This window comes from Marmota monax, unplaced genomic scaffold, assembly GCF_021218885.2.
Source record: "Marmota monax isolate L192 unplaced genomic scaffold, Marmota_monax_Labrador192_F-V1.1 WCK01_AAM20220418_F8-fsc00003, whole genome shotgun sequence".
Classification (NCBI taxonomy): domain Eukaryota; kingdom Metazoa; phylum Chordata; class Mammalia; order Rodentia; family Sciuridae; genus Marmota; species Marmota monax.
The window spans coordinates 733746-745885 of NW_026694084.1; the positions used below are offsets into that span (position 1 = coordinate 733746).

Below are 12140 nucleotides of genomic sequence, written 5' to 3' on the forward strand. Positions count from 1 at the left end.
CAGGAAAAACTGAAGAGGTAGCACTCTGTAGTCTTTACCAAGTTGTCTCCTTACTAACCCTGACCAATAGAGTACTTCTCATTTAGTCCCCAAAGAGTTACAGAGCAATTTATGGAGAGTGTACACACACTTTTAATTATTACAGTAGTTAGAATTATTCATAGTTTTGCTTTCCACAATTTCAGTTTACCCATGGTCAACAGTGATCTAAAGATACTAAAAGAGGCCGTGCACGGTGCTGCACACCTGTAATCCCAGAGCTCAGGAAGCTGAGACGAGGATCACAAGTTCAAAACCAGCCTCAGCAAAAACAAGGCGCTAAGCAATTCAGTGAGACTTTGTCTCTAAATAAAATACAAAATAGGGCTGAGGATGTGGTTCAATAGCCGAGTGCCCCTGAATTCAGTCCCTGGTACGTGCCACCCCCCAACAAAAAGATATTAAAAGAAAAATTCCAGAAATAATTTATAAGTTTCAAATTTATGTTATTTTGAACAACAGGAATTTCTGCAATGCTCTGCTCTATTCCACCCAAGACATGAATCATCCCTTTGTCCAGTGTATCCATGCTATACAGCCTACATGCCCATTAATCAGTGTCTGTCTCACTTACCAGATGGTCTATTTCAGTATCACAGGGCTTGTTCTCAAATAACCTTTATTTTTCTTAATAATGGCTCCAAAGCACAAGAGTAATGATTGTGAAAATTTTGTTACAGTATGTTCTTATAACTGTTCTAATTTATTAGTAGTAGCAATATCTTACTGTGCCTAATTTATAAATTAAACTTCATCATAGACATGTATATATAAGAAAAAAACAGTATACATAGGATCCAATGATTTTTGCAGTTTCAGGAGACCACTGGGGATCTGGACTATATACTCCATAAATAAAGATATAGGAATTATTGGATAGCAATGTATTAAATACTATAATAGTTGGTTTTATTCAGTTAAGCTCAGGTAAGCAAAAAAAATTTAAAACCTGTGCTTATTATGTGCTAGTAATTGAGGACACAAAGAGAAACTGAAGTAAGACTATTATAGCTGATGCACAATTAACAAGAAGAGAATGATAGTCTAATAATAATGCCTACAAACTAATAATTAAAACAAGAGGGAAGTATATGTAGTGAAAGTGTTTACAGGATATCAAAACACTACAAAGAAATACAGAATTTTGTTGAATGGTGGGAGAAGAAAAGGGATCACAGGACAATTTGTATAAGACATAATGTCTGAGCAGGATGCTCAAGAATAAAAAATTTGCCCACTTTTAGGATAGGCTCTTTTGCAGGTGGAAAGACCCATCCAAAGGCATATAGGAATGAAACAGCAGTCAGTACAAGAATACACTATCAATTCTATCCTACAGAAAAACAAAAATATAAGAGATTGCTTGATAGTAGCTCAATATTGAGCTTAATAAGGATGAAGCTTCTTTTACATCTTTTATAAAGATATGGAAAGACACTAAAGAATTTTAGTTGGGTGAGAAAATATCAAATGTCATGTATTAGTAGTCAGTTTTTGTCTCATTAACAAATAACAGAAAAACAAAGGAGGAAAGATTTATTTTGGCTCATAGTTTCAGGGGTTTAAGTCTCTGGCCAGTTGTCTGCATTGCTTTGGGCTTGAGGTGAGGCAGAATATCATAGCAGAAGAGCATGAAAGAAGGAAGCTATTTACCATGGCAGCTGGGAATATGAAAGAGCAAGGAAGGGGCTGAACACAAGAAATACACTTCAGGTCATGCCCCAAGTGACCCACTTCCTCCAACTAGGCCCTATCTCCTACACTTTCTATCTACTCCCAATGATGCCATCAGATAATTATTCCCTCAATGGATTAATCTACTGATGAGGTCAGAGCCCTCATGATACAATCCCTTCTCAAGAGCACCACATCTGAACATTGCTACACTGAGGACCAATACTTCAATCCATGAGTTTTGGGAGTACATTTCATATCCAAACCATGACGTGGATTTGGAAAAGAATTACTAAGTAACAGAGTGGAAAATAGATTTGGAAGAGGGTAGGAAGCAGAGAAGGCAAGAAGAGAGGCAGGGAAATTAGTTCAGAAGTTTAACAGTAATCTATGCAATGCATATGAGAGCCACAAAGAAAGTAAGCAGTGTCCATGAAGAAAGAATAGTGCACATAGCTGAAAACATAAGAGAGAATTGGTGGAGTGCAAAGAGTATAAGGATGAGAAGTGAAAATGATGTCAGCTATTAACTTGAGGCACCTAGATGAATATAGGTATCAATTAAAAGATATTGTGATTTTCCTGAGAAGTCATCAGTGAATGGATATAAGAGGAAGAAGTCTACTGTGGAAAGCAGCAAGACTTTCGGGTTTTAACAGCCAAAGAATTAAGTCTAGACTCCAGCATTAGGCCATTTCCATTTAAATCAGTGACACATGATAAGAATGAAAACCAGGTATTGAAGTCTGCACTGATAATGAGGGTATAGTAGAGTGCTTACCTAGCAAGCACGAGGTGCTGGGTTTGATCCTCAGCACCACATAAATATAAAATAAAGATATTGTGTCCACCTAAAACTAAAAAATATTTTAAAAAGAGACCTGTGGATGAACGATGGTAAAGAGAGAAGAAGCTGTGAAGGAAGAAGTAAGGCAGGCATGAAGGAAGAGACCAGGAAAAAATAGCATTATATAAGTGAAGGAATTATCCATACATTTCCAAAACTTAGACAAAAGCTTAATAATTAATAAAAAACTTAACACATTTTCTCCATAATTATTGAAATGTTTAATAGCCTAAGCCAAAGTTATATTTGATATGAAAATCAGACCTGGCAAGGGTTTTTTTTTTAGAAAAACTTATTGGAATACTGGAAGATTTTCTAGAGTTCTATATTCAGCTGAAAGTTCTTACACATATGAATAGGTCATTCAAGGTATTAAAAAAATTCACTGGAGTAATGTGTGTGATAATTTCTTATTTAATACATTACCTCAAATAACTGTTACAAAACTGAAAGGACTATGGAAGATCAAAAATTCTCACCTGCTAAATAACAAAATATTCCCTTTGTAGGTCTGATACCTACCTTTGCAGGGAAGCTCCCAAAAGAATATGGGCTCTTTATTTTCCTGATTTTTATGTAGCACTCCACCTTAAGTTAAATACATGCACATAAGGTAACTTATGTGCATTATACATACTCACAAATTTTAACACTATGTGTTAAAATTTGTGAGTATGTATAATGAACTAAAAAATTAAATGCCTTTGTCTTTTTACTAGTATTTTGTGCATTTTACAGTCATGTTAATAAATTTTGCCATCACAAGAAAGATAAAAAGAAGTTACATTATTTAATTTTCATTGTCACTTTTTTCATATTTAAATCATAATATTCCTACTATCTATGATTGTGTTAATTATAAAGAAGAAAATTAATATAGTGCTTTATTAATAAATTAACATTTAAAATTAATATACTTGTATGTAATATCAAATTTCTAAAAATACTTTCAGAGTATTATTTATTTTGAAAAGAATACTTGGGATAAACTTTTTCTATTAGTTTTCTTTTCACAGGTGAGCTACAGACAATGAACAGCAGGGGGCACAAAACCCAAAAGTAAGTTAGTATAAAGTGAAGCATAATCAAATCTCTTATAGTGGAAAGCAGATAAATTTTGAAGGTAGACAATTTGTTTTCAGCTGGTTGCAAACATATAGGCAGAGTGACTTCTATGTAATTATTTAACCTCTTTAGAATGATAACTATGATGGAAATTAAATGTTAAAACAAATGTAACATGGCTCAGTAAACACTAAGGTTTTTTTTTGTTGTTGTTCCTTATTACATACATGTGTATGTGTATGCCAGAAACATACAATGAGTGAATGAAAATTGGGCAGTTTATACAGATTATGAACATGGACATGATTATAGACTTATATAACAGCATATGAGTGCAAGTGTAGCCATATCAAAACTAAATAAAAACTAAACAAAATAAATGGCATTATTTACTCAAATACAAGCACAGTTTTTCCTATATGAGAAATATGAATGTTAGAGAAGTGAAAGTAAACATATGCATATTCCTTCAACATAGAATGACAGTTTTTTTTTTTTTTCAGGATATGAACCAGGAAATATAATTATCTGGGAATGATTGTTTTGAAGACAGATTCTTGTCTTTCTTAAAATCTAGCTTTTCAGATCTATGGGAGTAATAATTGGATTCTCTTGTAAAAGAGAAACAAGGATACTTGCTTCCTTGATTTCTGTGAATATTTAAACAGCACATTTTATGAGACTAGTAGCACTGTACCTGGCCCATGTCCTTACTAGGTTCCTTTTTCTTTTTCTTTTTTTTTTTCCTAAAATGACATGTATATTCCCAAATGCCTTGCTCAAAAATACCTGATTATGGTGTCATTTTTTTCTCTTCTAAAAGATCTACAGCAATTTTCACTACTTTGGGGAGTAGGGAACAAACGTTCCTTTTTTTTTTTTTAACCATTAGTGGCTATGATGTATTATTTCAAATAACATTTTCCCCAGCACTTTTTATGTTACTAGGCACTGGGAGACATGCTCTTTTTTTAAAAGCAACTTTGACTATAAAGCCTCATAAATTTGGATTTAATTAAAATTTTGTTCTTAGGAATAAGCTTAACTATGTATTTGTTAACTTTAAAGGTTTTGTCAGCTGAGTGAGGCGGAGCATGCCTCTAATCTCAGTGACTTGGGAGGCTGAGGCAGGAGGATCACAAGTTCAAGGCCAGCCTGGGCAATTTAAGGAGATCCTATCTCAAAATAAATAAAAAGTGCTAGGGTTGTATTTCAGTGGTAGAGTGACCCTGGTTCACCCAGTACAGCCAAAAAAAAAAAAAAACAACAAAAAAAACCTCAAGGATTTTTCATCAGTGAAATTCATTAGTCTGGATTTTAGACAATTTATTTTAAAACTTCCAAAATCTAAATGAAAATACAGCAAATAATGATGGGATCATTACATATCATTCTTACCTATTTGTCAAGAGCAAAACAAACTTTCCAACTACAAATTTAGTACAAAACACTTTTTAAATTGATTTATCTTATCTCTGATTGTACAAAGACAATTACTCTAAACCTTTTATTATTATTTTCCTTAGTTTTTTCAACACACACATAATTTATTTTTCCCAAAAGTGGATTGTACTGCACATATTGATTAGTAATTTGATTTTGTCATATATTTTGTGAACCATTTCCAATTTCGTAGATGAAATTTTCATCATATTCTGAGTGTCTGCTTGTTATTACATAGTATGAGTGTACCAAATTGTTTTACCCATCCACATTATTGGTTTTTCATTTATTTTTTATTAATACATACTGTAAACTAAAATGTGATAAACATCATTATACAAACATAGCTACTAATCCAAAGAATATAAAGGGTTTGTGAGTGTGTGCATGCACACATACATATGTTTTCTCATATCCCCATAATTAAAAGGATATTGTTGCTCTATCTCATTCTTTGTTAATGTGGTAGATAAAAAATACTTTCTATTTTAGCTTATGTTCTTTGATCTTAAACTGGAAAAAAAGTTCATGTTTAATTATATTTCTTCCTTTATAAATTGCTTTTCATGTCTTTATTCCCTTCCCTTATCACATAGATTAACACTATTTTGAAAATATCTTCACCAGTTTATCTTTTGTCATTTTTTTTTGCTTATGATTCTTTTTTTATATAGTAGTTTTTGAGCTGTTCATTTGGTTTCAGTCACCCATTTTATCAATCTTTCCTATATGATTTCTGCTTTTAGGTTTTACTTAGAAAGCTTTAATCTGAAATTATAATATTTACCTTACATTCTGGCACATAACATAAAGTACAGTGTGTGTGTGTGTGTGTGTGTGTGTGTGTATTATAGTATATATACATGTTTTAAATATATATATTTAAAATAAAAATTCAGTCATTTATTCATCCATGCATTCCTTCATATATTTGAGCACATATATAATAGGAACTGTTCTAAATGGCAAAAAAGAAGTGAATAACATTGCCAGGGTTTCTGCCCTCATAGAGTTATATCCCAGAAGAAACTAGATTGAATAGCATATAACTTAATGTAAAATTTGAAATCCAAGGGGAAAGAATGTATTGACTTTTCAATTTATGATGTTGTTAAAACTAGTTAATAAGAAAAAAACAGTATTTCATATTGAACATCAAGTACATTACAAATGAATTTAAAATATGTTTTTTAACAAAATCATGAAAACAGTAGAAAAACAGAAAAATTGCATATCTTCTTAAACTTGAAAACTTTACAGTGAGATCTCAAGGCAATTTTGGAAATGATATCTTATTTTTTAAATGGAATAGAACAAAGTAATTTTTGAACAATAATTTTTATTAGTGTAGTTTCAAAGGTACATATAATCCTGAGCTACTGCATTTATACATTTATCATTTACTCTTTGAAGTTTACATGTATTTTGCTCCAAACTCTCTGGTGAGTACATTTTTATACTAATTAGGAACATAAATAATTTAAAATATTAGTCTTATCCCTGGAATCACCAATTAATTTACTCAGATCATCTCATTAGCTAATTCTATCACATGAAAGACTTTGAATATTCTCAATTAAGTAATTTCTTTTTCAAAACTGCAAAGATGGGCAGTGCAAGAGCTGATTCCATAAGTCCTAGTGAATTTTTAGAAAACTATGTTGCTCTTTATCTCTGATCTATTTTCTTAAATTAATTGGGTAATTATCCAGTTATATTTGAGAAAAATGGTAAGAGTACCTCTAATCTTAACATTTTAGCTAGTGCAAAATGTCATAGGCTTCTTTCATATATAAGTGGTACATAATTATCCCAACCAGAAAAATTCACCATGATCTAATGGAAAGGAGCACAAACTAATGTAAATATTTTTGATTAAATGATTAAGTATTATAAAATGTCATGTGAAATACTTCCTCCAGTCTCTATAAAGGAATACATATAGTGTTAACATTAAATTCCATAAATGCAGACCAGATTTTTATAATTGGTAAATAAAAAGGAAAAAAAGGGAAAAAATCCCGTGATCTTTGAGAAAAGACATTTATCCAACATTTCCAACTGTGAACAAATAAATATTTTCATTCTTGTATTTTAAATTACTACCAAAATATTATATCTTTCTACAAACAACAAAAAACAACATACGGTTATCTAGAAATGTTTCTCTGACAACAATGTCAAGTTTTTGAAAGTACACTCAAATGTTTTTCCTGAATAAGGTCACTATAATCTTAGGTTAAAATTACTGTAAGCAGTTCAAGCAAAAATGCATATTGCTTTGATTTTAAAGCAAGCGATTTTGATACTGTTTAATGAAAATGTAAGTATAAATGTGAAACAATTGTAAAAACATTTATAAACACTTCTTGGAAATACAGATCAGCAATTAATGGAATAACAGATTTGAACATAAGATAGAGTGATATTATGTTATATTTGGTGACATCCAAAAATATCTTTAATTGATTTAAAAGAACATAAAACACAGTTTTGTTATTCTGAATTTGAAAACCTAGCAGCAAAATAAACTATTTGCATAAAATGCAGTGCAATGAGCATTTATTTACTCATAAAAGACTCCCAAAGTCTTGAAACTATTACACATAAACTAGAACGGAATCTGTTAAGATAAACGATTTAAAGATGTCCAGAATAGCTTATCAAGAACTGCTAGACCCTCTCACCCACATCATTGAATCCTAAGCAAGCTTATGCAAAACTGTGTTCTGGATAACTGACTCTTATGGCTCCCCAATAACAAGCTCGGATAAGGCAAATCAGACCTAGAAGATAAGCAATTGCCCAAGAAACATAGGTTGCATGAAATCGTCTTGCAAAGTCTTGAGTGCCAACCTAAAACAAAAAGCAATATAAAAACAAAAGATTAGAAACATTAAGAAAATATCTGCTTACCCTGGGTCAGCTTATGTGTGATTCATATGAAATACATCCCCAAACTGAAGCCATAAATTCTCTATAAAACTCAAGGTATATCTGTTGACTATAACTGACAAACCATACTGCAACTTATATTAACTATAAATTTTATTAAGTAAACAAACACACCAAAATATGTTATCTCTATAAGGTTTTCAATCTATGTGACTCTTTACTATCATGTGACACAGTAGGACACTACCAATAATATGGGATAGTATACTAACTGAGGAACATAGGAACACGGAAAGCAAATGACAGCAAAACAGATCAGTTCCTTCCTCTTCTCCTGGCATAATCCCCATGCCAACTGTTTCATTTTAGTGTCCTCTAAAAAGAAGCCATCCTCATATTGGAAATAAATCTCTGCTTGATACGGATTAAGAGAAAAATGATTTTTCAGACCTCCATAGCAGAGTGATTGTTGCTTTGAATATAAGATACTCCATGGCCATGCAAAGTTGGTTCTGCCACTGAATAAAAACAAATGGGCTTTTGTTAATGGATGGTAAATCTCCCAATGTTAAGGACTTTCAGAGGGGGCCAAAGACATCTTTTTACCTGGATGGGAGAACATCATTAAAATCTGGTCCATGGAAAAACCAAAACAAAACAAAACACCAAGTCCATGGATGGGGTTTCTGATTGCCCATAGTTCCTCAGAAGTTTAGGGAGGCAGCAATCTCAGAGGTCACTGAAGGTTGTCCCAAGCCTCACCATTGGTTAACGTTGATAAACTTAAGAGAATTCTAACAACAAAACAGTACTCACAGTTAATCCAACTCCAATGAAAATACATATCATTCCAATGGTAATATATGCACAGCAGCGTCTTCTTGGAAGTGCACTACCCACAGAGGAGCTGCACATTCATGACAACAAAAGAGAACATTAAGTATTTACATCTATGGCTTTAGTAACATAAGATTTTATCATTTCTTCAACTTGATAGATAACATGCATGAAAATGTCATTTTCAATGAGTGACAAAATCATAAAAATGCATTTGTGAAATTATTGTGCCTTTAAACAAATTCAAGCATTGGTCATTGACAATATCCAACACTGTGACCCCTGATGACATTCCAAGATAGCATTTGCAAACAATCTCTTCAGGAATGGAAAAGCAGTACCATCTTATAAATAGTGTTTGATTTTTTAAAATATAGTTGTAACACTTTATATTTAGTGTAGAAAAAAAAGACAAAAGAATTAAAAAGGAAAGGAAAATTACCTATAATCTCACCACCACAATATAGTCAATCAACAATCTGGGATATTTTCCTCCTGCCATTGTTTTTACTTATCATTATATAGCAAAAGCATTTTCCTATGTCATTAGGTATTCTCAAACTCTAATTCTGATAACTGAACAATTAACCTATTCCCTACAAGTACATACTTAAAGCATTTTCATTATTATAAATTATGCCAGCTAAGCTTCATTTAAAATAATTGTTTATTTTTCATCATTTTCCTAATTTTTTTTTTTAGAATTAGGGTGACAAAGATGAAAGAACTAAACTTTTAAAATATTCTGCCAAAAAGCCAGTAGGAAATTCATAAAAGTATACACTGCAATTGTACTCCTCAATTGAAATTCCAATGCAATAGTATTTAGCTCTCTCACTCTTCTAATATTTGTAATTTACAAAATGATACAAGTATAGCAGAGATCAAATAACCAAATTAGCACTTTTTCCTCTAAATATACATACATCTAATAACACAATTTACCAGGCATTGTTAGTGAAAGACATAATGAAGTATGGTCTTTGTATAGCTAGTGTCAAAATCATGCCCAATCTACTGTAATCTCTCAAGGAATGTCAATTGAATAAGTGGAATACAGAAATGTATCATTCACTAGACATAATTTAGAAATATGCTATTCCAAAGAGGTTAATCTTGTCTAACAAAGCCATTTCCTTTAATATCTAAATCTTTTAAAATCAGTGTAATCTGCTGCAAATATAGATCATATATTTTCCTGAATATTTGAACCCAAACATAAACATCTGGATGACCTAGCGGTCATCATTCATTATCATGTTGCAGATTTCTATCTAGAGTTAAGAGGGCATGCAGAATTCACTGCCTTTATGCTTTATTTAGCCTCAGATTGCTTTTGGTTTCAATTCCTATTCATCCATTTAGTGGTTTTTCCTGCCTTACGTCTTACAGCTGGTGGTTGTTTCTCATTACCATCTATATACCTGACTCTGGTCAGGTCTAATCTACCATGCATCAGAAACCACCTAAGCTTCTTAGAATTATGTCTGGAAAAATCAAAGATTCTAAATGAATATTAGAGCATCTTTTCTGTGGACCAAGAGAATAAACTGAGTAGACCAATTTCAGTGTGTGAATTCTGCTTAGAAAACCTGTGCCCTTTTTTTCATCACTCCATCACTACTTCTGAAGTCTTCATTATGGTTTGGATGTGAAGTGTCCCCTCAAAGATCCTGCTAATGCAGGAATATTTTAAGATTAAATGATCAGATTATGAGCTTTGTAAACAGGAAGTGGGTCACTAAGGTATGATGTGAAAGGGATAGATCTCTCTCTGTCTCTCTCTCACACACACACCTTCCTGACCATGAGCTGAGCAACTTTCTCCAGTGGGCCCTTCCCCAAGCTGCCTCAGCTTCAATCCAGAGCAATGCAGTTGGCCATGTATGAACTAAGACCTCTGAAACCATGAGCCCCCAAAACATTTTCTCTCCTCTAAGTTGTTCTTGTTGGGTGTGAAACATTAACTAAAACAGTCTACCATAAAATAATCTACTCCCATTCCACAACCAAAGTGCTATCTCACCCCAGAGATGGGGCTATGACCAACAAACACTATGGCCTGAATAACAGATTCTTACACATTTAATACACATGTAGTATCTGTATGCAATATACAGAATTGTTGTGTGGGTAAAATTTTGTATGTGTGTTGAACTGTATGCATCTGTGATTTGTCCTTTTTATAAGTGTCTCTGTATAATATTTCTGTATTGGCATATGAAAGTGTAGTTCATTCATTTCCACAACTAACTTCATTTTATGAATATCATGTAGTTTAATCATTCTCCCTATTGATATATATTCAGGATTTTTTTCTTAATATTTTGTTAAATGTAACAATGTTGCTTTATAAATAGTTTTTAAAATATTTTTGAGACAAGGTCTTTAAGTTGCTGAGGCTCGCCTCAAAGTTGTTATCCTCTTGTCTCAGCCTCTCAAGTCACTGGGATTACAGGTATCTGCCATCACACCCGGTGACCATGCTAATTTGAATACTCTTTGATGTTTCTTCATTTTATATCTGCAGGCACTTCTCAAACATATACCTAGGAATAGAATTTCTGGGTTGTATCATAGCATATCTTTAATAAGTAACAAATCCCCAGAAAAAGTATGTGAGTGATACCATTGCACCACACAAATTCCCATGGACACTTCAACACTCATTTTTTAAAATTTCATGGATGAAAATTACATTTTATTGTGATTTTAGTAGCCCTGGTTTTTTAGCAAGGTTAACCATGTTTTCAAATGCTAGCTGACTATTCCTTTTCTTTCACTGTTACTTGCTTATTTATATCTATGACTCTTTGATTTGTGTTGCCTTTTGCTCACCGATTCATAGAGGACATTTGTATAATCTGGATAGTATCCAAGGCAGCCTATATATACTGGATATATCTTTTCATATACTGTTTTTTAAAATTCACTTTAATTACATCTTTTGATGAAGGTTTTATTTTAAAAAAATCAACATAATGTAAGGTAATTAAAATATATTCAAAATTACTAATCTTTTCCTTTAAGGTTTTTGACTTTTTATGCCTTATCAAGCAAATTCTTTCCTACATCTGTCATAAAGAAAAGTTTCTATATTTTAAAAGTATTAAAATTTTGCTTTATGTATTTGTCTTCATCCACAATAACATAGTCCTTATAACTCCTAGTGTTAATTTTACACATTTTGAAGGTATAGTATTTGGTGTGCTCAAGTTCAGATTTTATCTTTCACAATATTCCATCCTTTTATTTTCATCTTATATTCTCATATGTTTATGTGTTTCTTCTTCAAATTTCATATAGGTCTTTTAAATCTAGTCTGTTGGGCTGGGTATGT

General features: G+C 32.1%; 1 protein-coding gene across 1 annotated transcript in view; it reads right to left on the reverse strand.

The window, feature by feature from the left end:
• Window positions 1-4211: 4211 nt before the first annotated feature.
• The window catches only part of Pip4p2 (phosphatidylinositol-4,5-bisphosphate 4-phosphatase 2), a 61985-nt gene continuing 54056 nt past the window's right edge, over window positions 4212-12140 (reverse strand). The window contains exons 6-7 of the mRNA XM_046465006.2: window positions 8780-8870; window positions 4212-7924 (exon numbers count right to left, since the gene is read on the reverse strand). Of these exons, the coding sequence (XP_046320962.1) occupies window positions 7781-7924; window positions 8780-8870 (235 nt within the window). The 3' untranslated portion in view covers window positions 4212-7780. The remainder of the gene's footprint in view (window positions 7925-8779; window positions 8871-12140) is intronic.